At 40.8% G+C, this 24690-nt stretch overlaps 1 protein-coding gene across 1 annotated transcript in view; it reads right to left on the bottom strand.

Moving 5' to 3' along the window:
• LOC111219907 (anthrax toxin receptor 1-like) overlaps window positions 1–24690 on the bottom strand; it is a 34331-nt gene that overhangs the window by 7558 nt on the left and 2083 nt on the right. The window contains exons 2-16 of the mRNA XM_022742754.1: window positions 15999–16070; window positions 14521–14592; window positions 13453–13534; window positions 13296–13326; window positions 13131–13204; window positions 12917–12985; window positions 11987–12067; window positions 11350–11410; window positions 9880–9978; window positions 9444–9513; window positions 4438–4516; window positions 1861–1956; window positions 1654–1691; window positions 1329–1428; window positions 1053–1220 (exon numbers count right to left, since the gene is read on the bottom strand). Of these exons, the coding sequence (XP_022598475.1) occupies window positions 1053–1220; window positions 1329–1428; window positions 1654–1691; window positions 1861–1956; window positions 4438–4516; window positions 9444–9513; window positions 9880–9978; window positions 11350–11410; window positions 11987–12067; window positions 12917–12985; window positions 13131–13204; window positions 13296–13326; window positions 13453–13534; window positions 14521–14592; window positions 15999–16070 (1192 nt within the window). The remainder of the gene's footprint in view (window positions 1–1052; window positions 1221–1328; window positions 1429–1653; window positions 1692–1860; window positions 1957–4437; window positions 4517–9443; window positions 9514–9879; window positions 9979–11349; window positions 11411–11986; window positions 12068–12916; window positions 12986–13130; window positions 13205–13295; window positions 13327–13452; window positions 13535–14520; window positions 14593–15998; window positions 16071–24690) is intronic.

Raw genomic sequence — 24690 nt, 5'->3', positions numbered from 1 at the left:
AGTTTTTCCTTTTCACAAAAAATACGACGATCTGCGTGGGATAAAAAACAAATGAAAGACTTAGCGACTTGGCAGGAGCTTTCTTCTAATACACAGGAAATAAATGTTGATCCCAGCAATAACAGTAATAAGAAATCCAGGGTACATGTAGTTCAGCGAGAACTGTATGAAGATAAGACTGAACATTTAACTTTTGACTGAGCTGAAGGGCAAAAGCCACAAATCTGTTGAATTAAATGGATTAAAGGGGAGAATCCTCCTTCCTCACATAACGGGTAAGGTACAGTGTTCCTGTAGACTTAAACTGATTTTAAAATCATACACTAAGGTGTAGCAATGCAGAGCTGCACAAGGACCAACCACAACCCAACACACAGAGACTGTGTGTTGTATAAATTCACCTTTTTTTCTTTTTTTTTTTCTTCGAGTGTAAAATTTCCCTGTGAACCACTGCAGTGCTGTCTGTAGAGCTGTGGCATGTTAAAATAAAGTTGTACGGTGGCAGTGTAAGTACAGATAACAGTGCTGCTACTGTATAAAAGGCCAGTGTTGCTACACAGAGCTGTATTGAAGAACAACCAGCACTGACGCCAGGTCTACTGACGTCTGACTGTCTGCAGTAAATGTTGTATCACTAGTTATGTGTGAACATTGATAGTTGTTGAATTTTGTGCTTATGCAGCAAATGATACATAAACATGGTTGGATTAGGCTTTATTTCTCCCTGCTGTCTTGAGAAAACTTGTGGTGCTTTCCATGTTTTAACTTCAGCTGGAGGAGGAGAACATTTTGCCACCCTCAGTTATTTGAAACTTGGTGGGCAAGAGCTTAAAAAAAAAAAAAAAAATGTACAGTGGTCAAACTGTAAACAAGGCAGATTTTTGAGTCCCTGAAAAGCTGGTATTTTGTTTCAGGACGGCAAAGGATGCATTTACAGTATGTGCGTGTTCTTCTGTAGATTGTCTGCCTGCAGTATGTAGGTCAATTAATGCTGTTATATTATGTATCTATTATTGTCTGCTGGTCCTGAGGGAAACCAAGGCTGTATTTACCCGGATGGGTGTGTACCACTTCCGGCTCTGAGGCGGCTTCTTGCTCTGAGGTTTCTTAGGTTTGGGCTCGAAGGGTTCGTACTCCTGCTCCGGCATTTTCACCACAGCATTCTTCGGCTTCTCCAGCTTAGCCCCCTCCTCGGTCGAACCCTTTCCTCCCCAGCGCACCTACAGACGGCAGATGAAGCGTGACTATACAAACAAAATAGAGGCAGTGATTGTTGTCTAAACTAGTGTAACTCCATCAGCTTTATGGGTTGTGGATTTAATGATCACCTCCATCCTCTTGATTCCTCCAATTCCTCTTCCTCCATAATATGAAGCATCCACAGTCGGCCACTTCTTCTTCGGCATGCCATCTTCATCATCTGACTCCTGAAACGCAAATAATGAAAGAAAAACAGACTTTTTTTCCTCTCTCTGATAATTACTTTCTAACGTACAGAGGCCACCAATAGTAATAGATGACAAATAAAGATGTATTCATGGCTTTTCATATTTGTTTTTCTATACTGTAGGAGTGCATTACAGTGTGTTTAGTTGTGTTAAATAATGCAGTGGTGTGTGTGTGTGTGTGTGTGTGTGTGTGTTCTGACGACCAGGCTCAGGAGGAGGTGGAGGAGGTGGTTCTTTGATCACCTGTGGAAAAATAAAGCACATGACATGTTCAGTGTTATGAGAGCTGGAAAACAACAGGCATCGTTTAGCTTGTCACAAACAAATTAATCACGCCTCCTTTTACACCTCAAAGGAGCTCGTAAGATTTTTTTTTTTTAATATGTTGTAGGATGTAGTTTTTGTTTCTTACCACAGTGCAGCAGAGAGGCCAGAACCACCACATGAAGAGCAGGGCCAGCAGCAGGAACAACACCAGCAGGGTGATGAGGAGAATGGTGCCATCGAACTGGTGAAAAGACAAACACGGCAGTTGTACTTTACTACCATGGCACCAAGACTGATGTAGCTGGACAGAGATTTAAACTACAAATACATAGGGAGCAAATGTCTTTACTACTTTCCCCCTTTCCACCCCTGCCTAACATTCGGCCAGAAGAAACCCTGACTGAAGTGATATGTACATTCATGCATCAGTATTAAAATATCTGAAACTTTAATACAGTGGCCCTGAGAAGCTCAACACACCACAACTTGAGAAAACACATGCAAACAGACAAAACACAAACGAATTCAGAAAACAGCTTCCTAGATTTGACAACACAAACATGCTGCAAATACTTTGAACACACCCAAATACAGAAACAAGACAACAGAGGAAGTGTTCACAGGGGACACATAAAAGTTGTTGTTCAGTGCTTGATGTGATGGTTGGAAGTTGTCATCTGTGATTCTTTGCAGTGCTTTTCTGTATTTGCTTATGTCGTGAGTATTTGCACGTGTTTTGTTAAGTTGCAGTGCGCAAGGCATAACTTCCATCTTCTTATACACTGTGGTATTACTACTTTTTACTGAAGTAAAAAGTCAGAGTCCTTCTTCCAACACTGGCAGAAGTAACAGCCTTTCTGCTGTAAAGTAACAGTAACTGTAGCGATAGAAAACAATAGAGGTAATAGCGGCAGCAGCAGTACAGTACTTGCAGCAGTGATATTATTAGTAGCAGTAGTGATAACAGTATAATCATAGTGGGTTGACGGGAGAAGCCTGCAGACTGATTCTCTTTGTCAGTGTTGATATTTGTGTTTTTCATGATGACACTAGTTCATGTAAGTTGTGTGATTCCTGAATGACTCCCATCAGTGTACATTGCTCACTTAAAGCAAGGCAGGCGTGCGTGAGCCAAACATGGTTCCCATTACAGACCGCAGATGGGGATGACATGTAGTGAGACTTTCCCCTATCTGTCTTGTGGCGAAAAAACGTGGGGGATTTATCTGAACTCGACTGTGGGGTCGGTCGCAGAAGACGCTTCGCTGGAACCAAATTACTATTCCTCAGAAATCTCCCAATCAGCAAGTTGGCAACTCTTGTGGGACACTGGTTTAGCAAACAATTCAGAAAATTTCAACAGTGGTCACATCTGCATTTTGCAGCTTATGCACATATGAAGCATGTGTTTTCCCATGCTATATGGGCATATTTTGTGGGCAAACTTTTAAAAGGCTGGAACCCATCAATATGGTACTTTGACGGAGTGTGGGGAGGGGCTGCAGGGGTTTATTGGGTTTATGAAGTTTGTTTTCAGACTTGATTTCTCCCTAGACTTTAGCTTGCATGCTGTTTATTGGACCAGGCGTATCCATCTCCACTCAGCAACTTGTCGTGCCATTTTAAACCTGATGTGACTTCAGCCTATATGGTTTAGTTTAGTGGTGAGAGGCGGCTAATTGGGATGGTATGTCTAATTGAGCTCTGTATATCACTAACCACAACACAGCAGTTTGAATTCACAGTGTTTTCATGGACATGATGTCACATGGACTGATGGAAAACAGCTTCAAAGCGTATATTTCTTTTTCGCTGGGTGGGATTCTGCTGGAGCCTCGGCCCATATGTTCCAAAACACGTTTTATTTTGTTAAATTGCTTTAAATTGTCTTAAATTGCATCTTGTTTAATCTTGGTTTTTTAGGCAGTGAAGCTCCACCCTGCTTCATGCTGACACAGCTATATACAGTCACACACCTCAGACCTATAGGAGTCTCAGAGTGCAGCTCCAGCTGAGGGGAAAATGGTTTGCACAAGAGCACTTCAGTGGTGGCTGTTACAGGATGCTTCTCTTTCACTTTTACAACCAAAATGTTGAGATTTGAGCTCCGCAGCTTCACGGTCATGAACTTGCTTCTCTAACCTCTTGTCTCCTGCCAACCCTGTGGGGGGGGGGGTCAGATGATCTTTTTTTGGGTGGATCACTACTTACAAACCCCCGTGGTTTGGCTCCCGAAAAAAATGGGGGAAAATAACAAAAGTGAGAAAGGGAAGATGAAAGAGATAAAGGAGGTAAGGAAACTCACTGCAGAGAGCAAAAACAGCTGGCGTCTAGAAACAGTTGGTAAGAGACGGAGGTCGGAGAGGAGAAAAGAAGAAAGAAGAAGACTGTAAACCACATGCAATTCAAGAAGAGATTACAAAACCTACTAAAATCTCAAGATTAAATCCATGATTTCATCTTTGAAGTTAAAAATCTTTAATTTCGCCATTTGAAGATATTACAACCTCCTCGGGTACAAAGTCCAACGTTTTATTTTTACTGCGTGTGCTGTAATTTTTGCATTAGTGCTGCACTTTGCTGCACATAAGAAGAACTCGTTGTGTGTTTTTTAAAAAAAAAAAGAGTTTTTTATTTAAGATGCACTAATATAATTGTACTGAATCACACCCTGAAAGATGAAATGCATCAGTTGGGGACGGTATAAGAAACTTCCACTTACACACTCTGTAGTGGTGATGTGCACGTTGCTGCTGATGAAGGACAGACCGTCATTCATGCTCACTTGGAGATAAATCACCCTGAAACAAAACAACAGACACAAACGGTGAGTATCTCAGTGTTTGGATGAAACATCACTGTTACAGATGCAGCTTTATTAGTTCACACTGTTTGGACCAGCTTATTTAGTCTGAAGCACTTCCTCCTTCAGCTCCGTTTGTTTGATCAGAGTGATGTCATTTGAACTCATGTTCAGGCCAAATAACGTCACTGCAAACCGCCTGCAAACTGTGAGCTGCTCCGTTAGTAATGACACTGTCATTTGAACCAACAGAAAACAACCACAAAAACACACAGGGCTCAGTCAAAGCAGACTGATTTTCAAGCTAAGAAGAAAGTGATGTTTGGGTTGACGCTCACATCCAGCTGCTTCTTCTAAGATTTGAGAAACTGGAATCACATTAGTTTTGACTCTTTACAGCTGGCAGAATCTCATACCTGGCAGGAGGACATGTTACGAAAAAACTCTGTCCAATAAATGAGCTGCTCTCTCAGTCTTGTGACTTTTGTTTACGAGCCTTGCTTCACTTGTGCTGTTTTTTTTTTCACAGCGGTTAAAAGAGAAAAAAACAAACTGCAGACATGATCTTGTGACCCAGTGAGACACACAGCAGGCACGGAGGATATGTGAATTTGAACAGAATGGAAATAGGAAAAAAAAAAAAAAAAAAAAACACGACCTGCCTGGTGAGATTGGGTTTTTTATTTTATTTTCGTGGTCAGGTTGTGTGTTTTTCCAAGACATGACACCATACTCCTTAGAGTGCAGCTCGAAGGAATGACAACAATCTCTCACATCCGTTCTTTTTTAAAAAAAAAAAAAAATCATAATTAAATCAAATCACACAGCTGATCAAAGTGCCGTAAAACATCAAGCAGAATACAATCAACGCAGAGAATCAAAACATCAACAGACAAGAAAGTAGCACAAAAAAACCCCCCAAAAAAAACAAGCAAGCAGACCAAATGAATAAATATGTTTTGAGCCAAGATTTAAGAGTTGATGGAAACGGTCTATGATCTCTACATTGACCTGCAAAATAATTTCCTTCAGTGGCAACAGAAAATACTCTGTGGGACCCCCCCCCCCCCTGCAAGAGTTCCTCTTGATGGTCTGAATCCCTTCCTCCTCTGAGAGGTGAAAAACAATTCTGAGAATTTCATGTGACGTGCTGTTCTTGTTCAGTTCTTGAAAACATTTGGATGAAAGACATGCTTTCTAAGCCCCCACCCCCCCTCTCAAACCCCCCCCAGGTGGATGTGAAAGAGGTCTGGCAGATGGAAAGCAGACCATGTGACCGATAAACCTGTCTTTGCTCTGACTCGAGCTGTCTGGGTTTAAAAAAAAAGAAAAAGAAAGGAGAGTGGAAAGAGAGAGAAGAGTTGGGTCAGTGGGTGAAGTTCATTATGGACAGCATATGAACCAACAAAAAGCTGGTACTTCAAGACAATCTTAAGGCTTAACAAGTGGAAACTTGACAACATGACAAGACAACATGTGACCACTTACATACATCTGTATATGTGCCAAAAGTCCGGCTGCCCACTTCGGTCAATTAACTTGCTTATTTTGATTTTTATTAATGATTAGAGGAAGAGAAAGAGAGGGGAAAATGACAAGAAGAAAACTGACCAGCGTGAATTTGAGGATGTGGAGGAGGAAACGTTTGTTGTAGAGCACTGTGTCGGACAGCTCTTAAGCAAGGAAATGAAACAGACTGGACAGACAGTTCAAGCATGAACACACACAGTTGAAAGAGACGGAGCAGACGCAGACATTCATCTGCCACTCGTTAGGTGGTGGGGGTCACCCTGAGACCTGCATTAAAGCACTTAAACAAGTACCTTGACATAGCCTGCATTCCTATTTACTTGTCTTCTTCTTGTGTATAACCAGCAAAACATAGACGACATTATGTCATGTCCTGATATTTCCAGCTGGATATATTTAGGCCGTCTAAAACATCAAAAGCAGATGCCAGGTTTTGGCATTGGTCTCTTATAATAAAAGAGCCTTTTCTAGAGCTCATATTTTGCACCAACATTCAATTATACATGAAAAAAGTTACTGGTGGAAGAGGCAGAAAGAACTATTTTATTTTATTTTATTTTTTACCGAAATGTGATTTTAGAAAGGAGATGGGTTGGGTTTTTTAGTAAAGGGCCGATTTAATTCTCAAATTTGTTGCCAAACAAAAGATATGAACAACTGCTAATCCATCAAAGACCGAAAGTTCATTTGTCTGGGTTTCAGTGGAGCTGAAACACTCTCTCAATGGTTTTTCCACCCTGCCGTGAATCAGGCTGCATACAAACACACACGGCCACACACTTGAAAGACCAGACGAGCTGCTACACAGCTTTGATCAGCCAAAAACTGGACGAGGAGACAGTTGAAAGAGAGTGGAAGACTGACAGGGGATGAAAGAGGGAGTTTCAGCGTGACAAAGATAAATAAATGACAGATACAGGGAGAAAAATGAACAGACGGGCAGACGGAGAAGGTGGGCGGGTGGGGGTCTGGAAAACAACCAGCAAGGCGGTGAAAAGAGCCACGGTGGCACTGAAAGTAAAGACAGAGGTGGAGAGGAAGAGGGGGGAAGGGGGAAAAGATAAGTGTGGGACTGGAGAGTCAGGAGGTTAAGTGTTCAGGCGTCAAGCGATAGAAAGTTTAAGAGCACTGAGGCAGCATTAAAAAATATACAAAGGCAGAACTGAACTGATTTAATGGTACGTTTAGGAGAAGCAAAGGTCCAAAATGTTCCCTTAGTTTTTACCACCTTTCTGCCGAGGTATCGATTAAAGTCCAAGTCATCCGTCCAGGTTGTTTAAATCTTTCACCGGCGCAGTTAAAATCCATTTTTCTCTTGCTTCCCACACCACAGCGGGTGCTAAATATTAACCGTTTTTAACCTGATTTATAACTTCTGTGGGATATTAAAATTAAGGAATTTGTATCATAATTACAAAATACCCTTAAAAGGTCAAGACGGCGTGCAAAGAAAGACGGGGACCACCCCTCCCTTCTTTGTCTCTCAATGTGTTTAAAGTCTTTAACCGCCGTCCACTGAACCATATAGTCTGTGGCCTGGTGTACTTTTCCTCCCATAAAGACTAAGGTTAGAGAGGTTTGTGGATTGTTGATGTTGGAACACGGTCGGGCTCTAAAAGGAGAGTATGGTCAGCTGATGAAGAGCAGTTCTGGCCGGTGGTAGGGTTACACCAGTAAACTGTGCGACCGTCGTGTGGTGAATGTTCGAGTGAACTCAACCTCAGTAGTCTTAGTTTTCACAACCCGTCACCTTCCCCCCCCTTTTGTCTTCAGTCAGCCAGAAAATAATGAAGTGATTATAACAAACTGAATCTTTAAATGCACACGCCAATAGACTTGATCTTAAACTGACAAACACAATCCACCGTAAAGAGATCTTCTCTTAATTTTTGATCAGAAAGGAAATGTTGATCGATTAACAGTTGACAACACAAGGAACGTGAGTGTCACAGTGAATCAGGTTCTTGCACATGGATCCACCATCGTCACGCAAAGGCACAGGGACTGTTGTATTTTTGTATTTATACTGTTTATTTGTCATTGTGTCGTATTTAACAGTCGTTTTAAAGCCTTTAAAGCTGCATCGTTAGATTCACTGTTCACTAACAAGCTTTAAACACAACGCTGACGTATTATCACCTTATAAAGTTCTTATGGAGAACATGTTAGCAAACAGTAGCTTGTTTTAGGCTGCTCCAGCAGAAAGGGAACAACATTAACGTTCATTTGGAGTCGCATTTCTGACCACTTTCCAAATGTAATCGCTTTTCAGCTCTGTTTTGGTTTTTCATGTCACTCCTCAGGGAAGTGTCTCGGCCCAGTTGCATAAAACACCTTAGGTTAAGATTTTCCTTAAAGTCTGAGTTAAGTTTTTCCTTAAAATGAAAACAGCCGCACAAAACACCCTTAAGTCTTCTCCTTAAGGTTTTCTTAAAACGTTCACTTAAGTGTTTCAGGATTTCTCCTTATCTTGGTCTTATACATAAGGAATCACTTAGTCAGTTAAACCAAAAGACCTTAGTGACCAAAAAACTAATGGTACCTCTGACTCTATCTTAACATCCTCTCAAGAAATTCTGTGATACACCCTTAAGTAACTCCTTCAGCTAAGGAGAAATTTAACCTTAAGTGTGGCTAGTCACTAACTGTGTCTGTCTGCTGTTTGGCAGCTGGGCGGGTAGCACACGGTGTGTTTCTGCCTCCTGTGGCTGGAAATGACTCTGATGTGACACTTCAGTGAGGCTGAACCTAAGCAGCACAAGCTATGGGCCAAAAACCAAAACGGTCGACTCAAAGACGCTAAAATGCGTTGCTAGGCGATAATTCTCTGTGGGTCTGTCGCTATGAGAAACCCCTTTTCATATTACACATCGGTTGTTTGTAAACAAATTTGAGGAGAGCATCTTTGAGAACAAACTCATTACAGATACATGCTTAACATTTGGCCCACATTCCTCCTCTAAGACTAAGGAGTCAATTAATAAAAAAACATCAGAAACTAGTGTCATGGCAAGTCATCAGCTGAGTCACATTAGATTTGTAAGTTTCTAGCATGCATGAAGGGTTTACAGCTACATGTGGTGGCGTGGCTGCAGAGCCGCTTATGTTTTGCTAAGCTGTACTGGGATCTAGAAAAGAGGAATGCGGATAGGGATCGTAAAAAGAAAAGAAAAGAAAGAGCTAATGTATGGCAGGCTTCTTATGGTCTGTGCACGTTAGACACGTGTCTGCGTACATGTGGTTTTCTGTATTTGAGGCAAAGAATGTGATCTAAGATGCACGTGGATGCCACTGGGTGTGAAATATAAGCGCTTTCAACTGAGAGGCAGTTGAAAGAAGATATCTAAGAACAAATGAAATCGTAAAGAAGTCATAAAAAAATAAGAGGCACTTACTTCCCGATTTCATCGATGACAGGAGCTGGACACAGCAAGAATGTGTTTTCTACTCCAGCCGGCTTTTCATCTAGGAGGCAGAGACAGTGTTTTGATAAATGTATTGTATATTCTTTCGGTTTAGACTCTGATTTATTTAGCTGTCTATTAATGTAAACTAAAGACACTATACAGACAGGTACTTGTAAACTAGATTTGATCAGTAAAGGCTTTAGAAGGTTGATATTTTGTGCCACTTGTGACCATTTCCTGGCAATAAAATTAGATTCAGTAGGAGATTTAGGAGTCTGTCGTATCTCCATAAAGGCTTTAGTACAGTTGCACGTTTCCCCAGGAGGAATACGCAGGTTCATACACCGTAGAAAGACGAGACTATTGTGAACCCTGCTACAGAACAGCTGGGTTTACATTAAAAAGGAAGTGTGGCTCTACTCACTGATTGTAATGGTATCGTTGATTTTGAAGCTGCAGAGCACCTGGTTGATGTTTCTGGCATGGAGGAAACCGTTTCCTCTCACCACCACTTGGAAGGACTCTGGTTACACAACGCACACTGACATTATTACATTTCAAACACTTAGCAGACATTTGATACTGTATGTATTGTAAGTGAAGCTCATTTTCAGCGTTCAAGACTACACAGTTACATTTCACACCCATCGTGGCAAGAAGGGCTGTATTTAAACATGGTTTCTTACAGTAATTCATTTGTTCCTTTGAGCTGTGTCACCCGGATGAAACTGCAACAGGATGTTATGCGAAAATATGGGGCTCAGTCTTCTGATCTCACAAGTGTAATGTGGTTAATTAGGGGGAAAAACATAAAGTATCATCCATAGAAAATGACACTAAAATGCAATCATGAAGGTGTAGGAGAAAACTAATCTAATGAAATAAATAATACTAATTCTAGACTGACGACTCTTCACTTCATCACTACCATTTTCTTGTATGTTTACTTAATGTATGCACTAGTATGTATGTGTATAAATGGGAATCTACTTATGTATATGGTTGTATATGTGCTCATATATATATAGTTCCACTTTTTTCTAATATAGATTTTTTTTTGTTATCCAAGTTGCTGTCACTGTTAAGGAAGGAAACGGAGGAAGGAAACTAATTTGTCCACTGAACAAACTAGTTAGGCATGTGACTTTAATTTATGAGCTCTAATTGGCTCGTAACTGGATGGATAGGATCTGAATAAACAAAATAAAAAAAAGCTTTCCCACACCACAACTGAGCCACTTGAAGTGCTGGACATTCACTTAAATAGCTGCTAATAGTTGCCTGTACCACAGGGAAAACACTCTGATGTCATCTGTAAATGTATAAAGATGGGACTGAACGTGCAGGTTGAGATACTTTTGTCTTTTTAAAGGGTGAAAGTAATCCACTGCTTAATAAAAGGCAAAAGCAGATGTGAAAAACAATAAAAGTCTTTTTGCTTTTGCCAGAAAATGTTTAATCAACCCCCGGCTTTAATCTGTTCATTTCAATCTTTTTAATGTCCATTTAATGTTGCTTTAGCTGTCATAATCTTTCTCTTGGCAGGACACTAAAGCATGTTGTCTACTTTATATTTCAGCTGCAGCCAATCTCACCACTGCTACTCTTCTCGCAGTTAATCCTTTTAATGAGACCGTGTGATATTATTCCCACTGTGGTACTGCGTCCCAATAGATTTCCTGTAAATGACCTGAACGCCCATATATGGTTGTTTTTTTCAGTCTGGGATTGTCATTACTGAAGTGAGAGAAGGAGAATTGAGGCACCCAGTAATAAAATTAACACACACACACTTTGAGAAATGATGGCAGGCTGGCATCTGTGTCAATGACTCAGGCGGGACCCAGTTCAATTTGTGTGAGTGTGTGTGTGTGTGTGTTTCTAGTTTTCTCACCTCCTGCACACACACTGGAGGGCTCAGCTGCCAAAATTTCAATGCAGGATTTCTTGATGATCTGGAAGGGAAACGAGGAGAAAAGACAGTGATTATTTTTCCACACTTAAAGTCTTATTGATTACAATCTGCTCTTACCGGCAGGTTTTTTTCTTTCACATTTTACTGTAACAAAGATTCGCTGAGCTTGTTGACCTTGTTGAGCTTCGGATTTCTCCTTTACACTGTGCAATGGGCTGTAGTACAAATGATCTTATGTTTATTAACAGTTAAGAGGGCGGTGTCTTTGTCTTTTTTAGCCTTTTCAAACTAAAAACACAGAGCAAAAGTGTAAAGAATTGATTTAACAGTGTGTTAGCTCTGCTCCAAGATAAGATGCAGTTGTTAGCATGTCTGTGCTGACTAGCTGACCAACAGCAATAGCCTAGCTGCGAGTTACTGCCGCGGCCAAAGAGCACATCTTTAGCTAACTACATTAGCTTGTAGTGCTTGATATAACTTCTTAGATATACTCCGGTCACAATATCCAAATAGGAAGTAGGTAATTCTACTGACACAGAGCACATGAATGTGGACGTCTGCTTGGCTGCTGTTTAGCTACAGGACCACTTCCCTGCACAGAGACGTGTTTATTTACCGAATCAATGACCCCCCGGAGGGCGTGGAAGCCACCCAGGACAGGAAACACATGCTCGATGGTGTCGGCAATGGTGGCCAGCTACAGGGAGAGAGGAGAGACGAGAGGAGTGGATGGAGGGAAGAAGGGGAGAAGAATGAAAGAATCAATTAACAAAGCTTTTATTAGAAAATTATGGAAAGTTAAATTTCTTCACCACTGCCAGGGATGTTGTTCTGAAATTATGGTAATTGAGTAACCTCAACATTCAGCTCACTGGCTGCGATTTGATATTATCATAACAAGCCGAAATTGGCCTTAAATGTAATATAATATACGATTTTAGAGATTGTAAAGAGGAGGAACTGCACTAAGAGTATGGGCTCTCCCTTTCACATCCTGTTCACATTAATAATCACACCTTAGCAATCAGATAATGGATCAATTTACCATCAATCAAATGGGGCTTGAACTAAACTTGGGGGGGCTGGTTAAAGCCAAATGTATCGGTTACAATCCCTTAGCTCTCAAATATCCATCACATTAAATACAGGAACCTGAATCATCCTCCTCATCATGTTGACGCAAACTCTTCAGGATTATTCAAGTTACATACAAATCTCCAGTCCAGCCTCGCGTGTTGGAATCTGCAGCAGCACTCAGATTGGTTTTCAGGAAATTTTAAATTATGGGTTAGCCAAATTGCGCAGAGGCCACTGAATACACACTAGAGCATGCAACATGGAGGTAACAACATTTTGGATGTTTCCACGGCTCATGCAGTACAGTACATACATGGTTAACTGTGACTGGCTCTGAGATTTCAAAGATAATCACAGTGAAGTTTAGGGAATTGTTTTTTATTTCAAACCTGATGTATAACATGTATGGCATATAAATGTTAAGTTAACCAAATAAAGCACAGATTTATTGCCCTGGAATGGGTATTACCTGTGTCTCATTGAAGTCTTTGACACCAACGCAGTACACAATAGCTCCAAGAGACCTGGCTCTCTCCGCCTGTTGTTAGAAAGAGAGAATAAATGTGTTATTTTCAGAAATCTGGCGCTCAAGCAATGAGAGTATCCCTGCTTCCAGAGCAACCCTGTCACCAGAGCTTTAACTGCAGCAGTTTGGGAAATCAGCCTCAGTATTAGGTTTCTACCTCTTGCTGTGCAGTGATGAGCTGATGCTCCTGCAGCTCCCCGTCTGTCAGTGCAATGATCACGCTGGCCGTGCCTGGAAAAAACATAGAGCTGTGCTGTAACTTCAGCATAATACGATTTAGCCTGTAGTAAGTATTCACAAGGATGAGTCATTTGGTGCTTACCAAAGTTTTCACGGTGTATCTGCTCATTTGCCTTTAAATAAGAAGAAACTTTCAAGGTCAGATTGTCAGGAAACAAGTGATTCAATGAACTCTCATTTGCTTTTAGGTTAAAAAAAAAAAATAAAGGTGAGACCATGTTAAAAAGCAACAGACTTACCCTCTGCAATCCAAGGTGCATGAACGTGTCTCCACCTGGAATCTCCCTTTTCAGAGCATTCAGCCCCTTTCTGATGTCCACTCTGCAGAGAGGAAACAGAGCATAGCTTTTGATGAAGATACAATTCATCTGCAGCTTTATTTCTCACCTGTTTGTCAGTTTAACTCAAGTACTGCACTTAAGTACAATTCTGAGCTACCTGTACCTTACTTGAGTATTCCCATTTTATGCTACTTTATACTTGTACGTCACTGCACTTCAGAGACAAATATGGCACGTTTCAATGCACCACATTTATCTGTCAATCATCTTGCAACGCCTCAGATTTATCTTGTGACCCGATGGAGGGGCCCGACCTCTTATTATAATAATAATAATGATAATAATAAAGCTTTATTTATATAGCGCTTTTCTTAACAAAGGACCAAACTACAAACTGTATATGAAGTAGCTAAAACTCGCTCCACCTTGACCTGCTGCAACAGTAAAATGCAACTTATACACGGATTTATTAATATTAGTAATCTAATGATGTCAGTCAAAGGGGAGATTTTTACTGCAGAATGAGAATGAAGTACGTTTTGCTCTTGGTCATTTTTGTACTTTTTTACTTTAGGATTTTAAATGCATGACTTTTGCTAGTAATGGATTTATATATATATATATATATGTGTGTGTGTATATTTACAGTGTTGTATAAATACTTTTACTTAGGTAAAGGAACTCTTCTTACATCACTGACAACTCAAGCTGGAGACAGCTTTGTTGGAGCTGGAACCTCATTTTACATGATTGTGGTTAATAGTGAGTTTTCCTCTCACGGCACAAAATAACTCTGAGATTTATGCATTGACAGTTAAAGGGTCTTGGGGACTTGGGCCCATTTTCAGCTTCATGTCAGTTTAGGGATCATCTGCTTTCACTCTGGTGTTTGGGTTTGAGTTTACTTTAGGGCTGATTGTTTCTCCATGCTGAAATAACATTTATTTAGAACACACATTCAGATTAGGTTTGTCAGTTCGTTGATAACATTAATCAACAGACTGCGTCAGCCGTAACTTCATTCACCTGTTTTCCGTCAGTTTCATGATGGTGGATGCTCTGGAGGAGAATGTAATGAAGGACATCCTCAGCATTGGACTGGAACAGAAAAAAAACATCATCACACCCAATATTCAGCCCATGATTGGTTTCAGTTTTTTTTTTTTTTTTTTTAATAATAGAGTAGATGACGTACAAAAATCCCCACTGCAAGTCACTGATCATATGGCCAATGACTGATTGTAACTATAAAAGATGAATTTCCACAGCATTTGGCTGCTGGTTGGTGTTTCCCTACCTTGCACAACATGTAGTACAACTAATGCACAACATTTCAACATCATCATCAATCATTGCAGGAATACTTGCACAGCAACATATTGTTTTCCTCAGAATCATAAAATAAGTAAAGATCCTTTCATTTAAACAATGAATAGCTCATTGAGGACAAATTACCTCACTTCCTTTGTCTGTGCATGAGCTATTTTGTTGTTTTGAATGCAGCTCAACACACTGAGACGCAATCTGACACCATGCATGGCTCCGAGCCAATGTCAGGATTTGGTCCCTTGTGCGTGACAGTGACTTCGTTGCTGACATTCAGATGTGAAAATATTTGTTACTTTTGTTTATTGGTGAAAAAGCATAATAAGAAAAGAATTGCATGCATGTAAACACACACATGCTTAATTATCTGACCTGAGAAGTGTGTTGCTTGTGAGACGGAATAAGTTAATACAGATTTGTGCTGTTTATAACTTTCTCGTGTGTGTTTCAAACTGAAACTTTGAGGAGGTTTTATTGTTTGCTTGGGCTAAACCGCAAACCTCCAGGTGTTGTTGTGGAAGCAGAAACAAAGCCGTCCATGAGCTGAAGGACAGATGTTAGTTGAAATATTGCATTTTATTCCACACTTATTTTTCTAGTGCTGCATTGCATTAAAATGTAGATTTCATTTTGATTGTTGCTGAAACTTATCATAAATATAAGATCTGAGTATCATTTGGCAAAAGTGTTATGTTAGGTTTTGTTAGCCTTGTCCATTTAAAGCATCCATCACACCACCATTTCCCAGCATTCATAGCACTTTGCCTTCTTCTCAGTCTAAAGAGGCCGTAAAACCAAGACCGGTCATATCCGTAAAGACCTTCAAGCCTGTATTCACTGCTGGCAACCCCGCTGACATCAGACGTCAAGCCAGCTACTGCAGAGACAGAGTGAGACATCAGCCTGGAGACTGAGTGACCAGTTGTTGCTGCAGGGACAGATTTTATTTTACTTTACCGGGGTGACTGGTGTGTAAAGTGTGGGTTTCTCATCAGTAATCTACATCTCCGGGCTCCAGGAAGTCAAGCACAGAGGCAACAAGGCTTTTAGTGTCTGGAGACTCGCAGTCTATTTGTGAAACTTTTCACGGCCTATGTAGTTCCACTTTTTCCTGCATATTTGTTGGGTTGATTGTGTTACCATGTACTGTATGTTTACATACATGTTTATGCTCTTACCTTTTGAATTTCTCAGCTAGATTCTCCACAAAGTAGTAGATTTCATCCCAGTGATTCTTCACACTGCCAGACCTAAGACAAAGAAAAATGGAAAACCATTAAGAGAAAAGTTAAGCCTAAGAAATTCATCTTAATTCAACATCTCAGCGTTCCTGAAACAAATCAAGTTATCGGTTGTGTACAACAGTCATGAATAAACATACAGTAACTGATACCTTTTCTTCAAAGCACATATTAGTCATTATAAGATAGCATGGTTGGAAGATAACAGATAGTTGCAAATGTAATTTCTGTGAGTCACAAATGATTTGTCCTGGAAGAACTCAAACAGAATACTAAGGTTTAAGCTATTTTTCAGACACACACAAATCTCCATATGGCAGTGCAGTAAAACAAGAAAAACACAGCTTTGTTAGCCAAAGACAACAGGGGGTAAAATCATTAGCTCCATAACATGAAGCACAAGCTGAACGTGTACTGGGAAGAACACAACTGTTTAACGTGTTACTGAGTCTTTACTATCTATCAGAGTTATCTCTAACAAAAATATTTGTTTTTTGTTTTTGTTTTTTTACCAGAAGAAGAATAATTTATTCCACAGTCACTATCAAGAGCTAGCATGCTCTTTAGCTGTCTAGCTAGCAACAGATAGCTAGCTAGTACATCCTTTTTATCTGTTACAGACCCTTGTAGGAAAGGATATTAAAGCTAAATTTGATAAAGAACATGGACCTTCCTGTTTATGTATCACAAACACCACTGGGGGAAACTCTTTAAAACAATTACCCTGTGCTGTACATTTGGGGGGGGGTGGGGGGGGGGGCAGTAATGCACTGGTGAGATAAAAGAGGCTGGTGGCGTGGTCTGGTGTGTAATTTAGCACCCCTCTGGTTCCTGAATGAGCCCCTGAAGGCTGAGGAAACAGGCCCTGCTCTCCCCAGGGGGACCTCCATAAAACTGGACTATCATTTACAGAAAAAAAAAAAAAACTCCCCATGGTGCTACCTTAATTTCCTCTGGGCAGACTGCATGTGTGTGCGCGCATGTGTCTGTGTGTATTTTTACCAATTTCATTAAGTGTGTGTGTGTGTCAAGGGAGAGGGCTTCCGGCGCGATGCGACCAGTCAGCAGGTCATTCGTTAGCTTAACGAATGAGCCGGAGAGATGACACATGGGAAATGAGCTAATTGACTGTGGTAAAACTAGAGGCCCGTTTAGGGGATGAAGCTTACTTAGAATAAAGAGCAGGGCTGACTGAATGTTATTCTAGGTGCCGACTGCCTGATGTAACAGCCTTAGACGCACTGGAATTGGCCAGCGATGATGTGTTGTTGTTTCTCTGTATGGGACAGAAGGTCAACACCAATTTTTATCCACAGGGATTAACTGGATTTATTGAAGAACCTCCATTTAGCACAATGCAGTCCACTGAGAAGTCTTTGTTTCTGCAAAACCCGAAACTTAAGAGTGCCTTTAAAGGTCTACCTTTATTGTTGACTGCAAGAAAATACTTTAATTAGTGACATCAAACTGCAAGTCATTTTAAAAGTTGATATTTTACATAACAACAACAACTCAGATATGACTTCAATTCATGATGTAGGATATAAATAAGTTCATTAACAGGCAAATTTTGTAATGACTTGTGTTTCGAGGAAAAAAAAAAAGGAAGCAGACTAAACAGTGACTCTGTTATCGTAGTTTACCTTCAGTTGTATCAGTTCCCATCAAACTAGAGGCCCAAAACTGTGTTTGGGATTCACATCTAGACACAATAAACAGAATGAACCATTTCTCATTTCGCCTCTTTGAACTTTCCGTGCCTTGGTGGCTGATGGGAAAACATTTGTTCAGCAAATGAGGTTAATCCCAATTATCTCTGCAATGTATTTTGATTATTTGGATATTTAAAGATACAGGAACCAACTGAGACTTTAGAAAACAGCACCAGCTACATGGCCAAACCCTGAAATGGAAATGAATTGTGACTGATGTTATTTGTCTGCAATTGAGTGTCACAGAGGTTATACCCAGTGGTGTTTTTATGTTATTGCTCAGCAGTGGAGGGGTAATTATCTGGCTATACTCTGGGGTGGGAATAAGAGGGGACTTTCCCATCATGCCTCAGTAATTCAGTGTTTTTATCCTGCCAAACCAGACTCTGGATCTGGATTAAATGCCCTGTTTGGTAGACTGAATGTTCACCAAATGGACTGTGTTTTGTTTCCTTGTGCACCCAAATGTTCTGCTTTTAAAATAACAATAAGATGGATGCCCCATAGCTTATATATTATCTTTAAGAGATTAATAGTCAGCCATCTTTTCAGTTCAGCGATTACTTTTGCAGATGCTGCAAGGTCTGACTCTTAAAACTCAACTCAAAGAAAAACTCTGCAGCTACGAGCATTTCAGGGAAGATCAGCATGAGCAACAGTAGCTGTCAGAGTTCAAAAGAGAACCAGCTCATACTCGAACGTCAGCAACAGAAAATCCAAAGAAAACAAACAGATCGATTGCTCATAAGATGAGCTGCCACAAAGGAAGCAAGTACAAGATTAGTTGACCATTGAAGTAACACTGCCAAGGCTCGAGGATCAGGTTTGGGTTTCCCACGGGCCACCCATGCTGGGATGTCTATTCCAAATACAATAAAGCATCCACAGTAACATATACATCTTACGTAAGATTCAGTGTTTTCCCTCTTCTTGTCCGGACAGATACAAATGCCGGTCAACTAAACATCTTATGCTAGCGTTTTCTCAGTTTTGTTGTTGTTCTGATGACATGACTTGTCCCCCCACCCCCCCCACATCAAGGTTTTACATTCCTGTGAGGCTGACGGTGCAAAGAAAGAGGACAAGACCTTACAAGCTAAACAAGAAAATCCTCCCAAAATAAAAACGCTTGAGGAGGAGGAGGAGGAGGAGGAGGAGGAGGAGGTGTTTAACTTGGATGTCCAACAAAATGTGCAGCGTAAACAGAAATAGTCACACAAGGATTGCACAGAGACACACACACACACACACACACACACATGCACAGAGACGGCCTCTAACCTGAAGGAATGGCAGGAGCCAGTTTCCTGTGCAGATTGTTCCATTACAGCAACAGAGGAGCGGAAAAAAAAAGAAAAAAAGAATATAGAGTCTGGTAAAACTTTCCTGCAGCTAATACTCATGTAGAGGTGTGGGGATCATTTTTGAGTGTTTATTTAACATCAGGGTGAATCTGAGGACTCCCAGCTTTTGGTTTTCAGCTGCTTATCTTTATTTCTGAACCACAATGACTCTTGTTTGCCTTGGAACGGTTCAATTGTCTTGAGGTGGCTGCAGTCGTGGGACCGAGGCCTAGCTTGCAGTTTCACTCACCTGTTCAAACACCATAGGGAGAGGAAGTGGGCCATTTCATTCTATGATTCTTGATGAAACCATTTAATGCGGTGCCCTATTTCCCACTCAATCCTTTGATCTAATTTTAATGGTCTGAGCTGAGGCCTGAAGTTCGGCGGTTTGGGGTTTGGACGCAGAAAATAAAGGTTTTGAGAGGTGAGAGTGGTTATAATTTGCAGACAAAGTGATTGCACCCAACAGCAGTTTGAACTTATGTCATAGCAAATCGTCAAAAGCTGGGTGACAGTGTTTTCCTGATTTGGATAGAATCACAGAGCAAAGATAAAAAGCATGTGTCTGGCTTTCTGCCATTCGAGGGGTGAGAGGAAAAGAAACAAAAGACAGGAGGAGAGAGGAGGGAGACAAAGAGCCTAATTGTTGAGATTACAGAGATTACAGTAAATTTAGCTGACTAAGAGTGAGATAATTTGTAAAATCTGTTGGCTCGATCGCAGACTTGTCTGCCAGAGGAAACATGGCGATGATTCGACGAAAGCTTCAACCTAAAGGCCAAGTTCCTCTCTGACCTGCTTCAGCCAACGCATCTGGCAGACACGTCAAAACAGCCTCACGAACCAACACCACCAGACGACCAAAACAAGGAGTAAACTACTGATTAAATCTCGCTGCGGTTTACATATATTCGTTTGACTTTCTTTTTTCTAACTTATTTTTACTGGGTCCACAGCACTGATCGGCATTACTGTTAATGTGCCAGTGGTGCCAAATGCGTTGCTAGTTCCCAGCTGTTTGCCAGATTTTTGAATTAGCCATTTAAAACAACATTAACAACCATTTGAAATCAAAGCAAAGAGTCGGGCAGACAAAACATGAACCCGATCAAGCAAAAAGGACCAAACCTAAGAAAAGAAATATTGAGGAAGGCAAGAGTAGATGCCAAGTAGTGCAGAGCAGAACATGAAAATAATGGTGGAGGTAATTAAAGCAGGTAATTACTACACAACAAAGTATAGTGCGATGTTAAAAGAACAAAGGTTGTGCAGTAATCTGGCAGACAGAAAAATCAGGACGATGACAGAGAGGGTGTGCAGACATTAGGCATTATATCAGCTCTTAAAGCTAATTTGAAACCAAAACAAGTTTTCCTCCCTGGGAAACCAGTTTTCCCTCTTATCATTGATCTGGTAAATATGTCCTTAGTATTTTTCTGAATTATGAAATTCTGAGTGGGAGGAAATGCCATGTCATGATGAAGAATAATTTTCTTTCAGCTAAAAATGTTCTGTCTCCATGTCCAGGGATTGTGTCGCAGTAATGCCTCTAGGGTTTGTTGTCCAGGGATCATAAGAGCTTGTTTACAGCTGATAAAATGAAACAAAGGACAGCAAACAAACAAGGAATAAACAGTTGATGAAATCCCTGAAGGGTCTGCAGGATATCCACTGTAGTCTGCGCTCTCCTAACGGACAAACACTGCATCTAATATTTAAAAAGCTGTGGTTTTAATGTCCCCAGTGGAAGTTCAGCTTGAAGAAATGGTCTGCAAAACTATACACTGTCTAATTTAGTTGAGAGTTAAGTTGTCTAAAAGTTTACATAGTTGTGATTTACAGTCATTTCTGCTGCTGCTGCATCAGTGCATCATTCAGTGCAGTAATCTACTGTTTCCAAATAGCTGCAGGCATTGAGGGAGGTAATTCCCATCATCATTAGTGTTCAGCAACTCTAAACAGACCGTGTAAAGAGGAGACAGGAATTTTCTAGATCTCCCCCATGAGTCCGAGAAGACTTAAAGAGTAAAAATATCTATAGTCATTTGTAATGAGGCCTTTTTCTGCTGACTGGGTGAGATTGCAGAAACTGAGTCACTCGGTGAGTGTTTTTTTTGTCTGTGTCTGTGTGTTTGTGTTTGTGTGTTTGTGTTTGTGTTTGTGAACAAAACAAGCAGAAAAATGACATCAACATACTTCTGAGGAAACACACAACAGTGAAACAGAGCAATCTTTAAAGGATCATATCAGTGTTTCCATGTTTTAGGTGCTAAGGCTATGAAGTCTTTATCTTGTCTACCTTTCCCCGTCGTGTCAATCAAATCAATTAGCTGACTGTTGTGCATCACATATTGTTGTCCCATCACAGTGATTACATACAACATTGTTGAATTGGTGCAAATGCTGCAAATTTGTCGCCGTACAGAACGAGACGAAGAGTTTACAGCCGCACTCTAGTGGCTCCGTCGGGCTGGACTTGGGCATAGTGGTGCTTTTGAACACCCAGAGAGAACCCACGCAGGCACAGGGAGAACATGCAAACTCCACAAAGAAAGGCCCCAAGCCCGTGGGTTCAAACACAGAACCTTCTCACTGTGAGGCAGCAGTGCTATCTGCTGAACCGCCGTGCCGCAAATAACTTGTTAATTGTGATCTAATAAATGATTTCCAGTAACTAGACAAAGAGATACAAAACCACTGGTGTGTGTGGCCCTTTAAATGCCAATTCGGAAAACACCCGGGCTTTGTTAAAAGTAAAAAAAAAACAGCTCTTGTCAATATTTTATCCAGTGGATGAAATCACTATGTGTAATGAGAGAGGGGTGAACCCAAGGAGAATTATTACCCAACTCTGCAGTTCCCCTGAGCTCTACAAAGTGTTTTAGCGTTTTACAGCCCACAACCTTGGTTCAGTCTCACCGTTTGCATCAGCCTCGATTCCAGCCATAATGTCATGATATTCCATTGTTGTGTTTACAGCTTATTCGCTGTACTGTTTTAAGGTTCCTTTTATTTAATGTCTCAAATAAAAAAAAAACGACCGTTTTACATGTCAGGGGAATTGTTGACCATGCCTGCGATTCTATAACTCGAGCAAAGGATATTACAGCTGAAGCAAGTTTGTTTGATACTAAGCCCTTTCAAATTATTGTCAAGGAGTATCTGTTTTTCTTCTTTAATTTCTTAACCAAGTCCACTCTCAACTATCCAACAGCCACTCCTGTCCCAGAGGGGGATGGGATGACGGCATGTGGGAAAAAGCTCCAAGGGTCTGATGGCTTAGCAGCTCTCAGCTTCGTTCTCACGGTTCAAAGTGTTGGAGAAGGAAAAATAAAATAAAAAAATCCCAACTCCTCTAAGGAGGCTGTCTGCCATTCCAGCTGGGCCTACCCACACCACCCCAGGCTGTATCCAATGATGGTGCTCCAATTTAACTGACTGGGCACAAGGATTTGTTTGTTTAAAACCACTAACCTACTTTTACAGCCATTGCAGAAGTCAAAGTCTTTACTGCGTGATTTCTGAGCTAATGCTTCACGTCTATTCCAAAACCGAGAGGAATTGTTTGGAAAAAACGATTGGATGACTCGTTGGTGGAGAGGTATTTGAGATGTGCGTTAAAAGATACTGATTTTTTTCTTCTTCAGTCTTTATGTGACCATCTAAAAATGTACTTTGTAATGCCCTTTTTTTTCTGTTAACTGAGGCAGAGTCATGTATGGAATATTACCAGGAGGTTTGGATTAGAGTTTGACTGGCATTCATCCGCTTTTAAACCTCCTCCTCGTCCTTTTTGTGTCCCTCAGTGCCTGAAGGACTGATACCCATTTAACAAGACATTTCTTCCTGCTGAAAACACCAAAGCAACATGCTGTGAGAGGCCAAATGACACAGAGCGGGTGTCATTCCACAGCTCGAACGTATTCCACAGCTAGACATATTGAAAGTATTTATGGACTGCAGCTGCAGTTTGGGTTTTCCGCTGACCTGCCTGGATTCAGGCGGCGTGGCCGAATGCCCAACTGGAGCGCTAACTCGTGACTACACCGACAACAAACACGAAACATTTTGAAGCGATGATGAGTGTTCTTCAAAATGAGGACAAGACCTTTGACTTTGGCCATTCAGAATAGATTATTATTATTATTATTGACCTAAGAGGCAATGGCATAAAGGGAAAGAGGGGAAGACAGCTCGTCAGAATACATAGCTGTGTGATTACTTATTAATCTCTCAATGACATCTGAATTTTAAAAAGTAGAGTTAAACATCAGCATTTGGCCTATAGGTGAATTCCTTTATCTGCCATATGAACGCACTCAAAATTCCTCTGGCACTGTGTTTTATATAAAGCAGCAAGCTGCGGCCTGCCTGCTCTGAATCAGCATATATACATCCTAATATGCACACATGCAGGGCTTAGAGGTGTACACCTATATATTTTAGACTTATGGTTTCTATATTTCCCAGCGAAATGAAGCAACAAGCAAATCTCTTTAAAAGGTCTATGCTCCTGAATTATGCAGCTGTTAGATTTTGGTACATTTTAATCCACGCTAACCGTGTAGCTCCAGGAATGGCAATATGTCGGCTGTACTTTCTATTTAGTGCTAATTAGAAAATGTTAGCATGCTAACACACTAAACTATGACGGTTGACGTTGTTACATATTGTACCCCTAACATCAGCATATTAGCATCGTCACTGTGAGCGTCCTAGCATTCTGACATTTCCTCTAACACTAGCATGGCTGTTGTCTGTGGCCCATATGTTCCCACATTTTATCTGATCAGAACATACATTTCAAACTTTTATTGGCAGGTACAGTTTTTTTCTACAGCCTTGTAACAAACAGTTTAATTCGGAAGCACTTGCATTATATGTATATTGTGTACTGTATCAGCTGTTTTAGCAGCATGTTGTTTGCTTCGTCAGCTGTGTCTTAGCCTATTCCTTATTAAAGCATTACGTTTTTAATTAGTGCAAAAAGTCAGTTTGACACCTGCTAGAATTTGAAGGGATAACTACAGTCATGTTTTTGTGGTTGCAGCTTTTTATTTCGGTCACATCATTGTTGACTTGTCGCTGCCAATCAGCACAGCTACAGCGTCTAGCTGGTAATGGAACAACCCTGCTTCTCCTGTAGCGTATCGTATACAATTTAAATTATACACACCACTTAGCAACTGAGGATAATGTGTCTTGCTGAAGCCCAAATTTTCCAAAACCCAGTCCATCTAAATGTCCCAGATCCAAACTGGCAACCTTGCAGTCATTACCCGCCGGCTGTATGCTTCAGACTGCGGCCGCCTATATGTCTCAGAGAGCACTGTCCGACATGTTCAAGCCGTGACGTGACATCATCTGCTTGAGTCGGCAATAAATGCCTTTGGAGTCAACTTTATGAGCCAACGCAGCAGTTATCTTTCCTCATTACTGTAAAACTCATGACCCTCTCCTCCACCTTCAACACGGTGCCCAAAGCATGTTTCTCATTCTAAAGCAAATGAACCCGTATCTGCAGACATCATGTTGATACGAATCAGTTCGGCAAATTCGCCCCATCGCACA

Source organism: Seriola dumerili, unplaced genomic scaffold, assembly GCF_002260705.1.
Source record: "Seriola dumerili isolate Sdu_G_001 unplaced genomic scaffold, Sdu_1.0 BDQW01000068.1, whole genome shotgun sequence".
NCBI classification, from domain to species: Eukaryota; Metazoa; Chordata; class Actinopteri; order Carangiformes; family Carangidae; genus Seriola; species Seriola dumerili.
The sequence above is the reverse complement of the archived record's forward strand: the minus strand, read 5'-3'. Positions and strand labels throughout refer to the sequence as shown.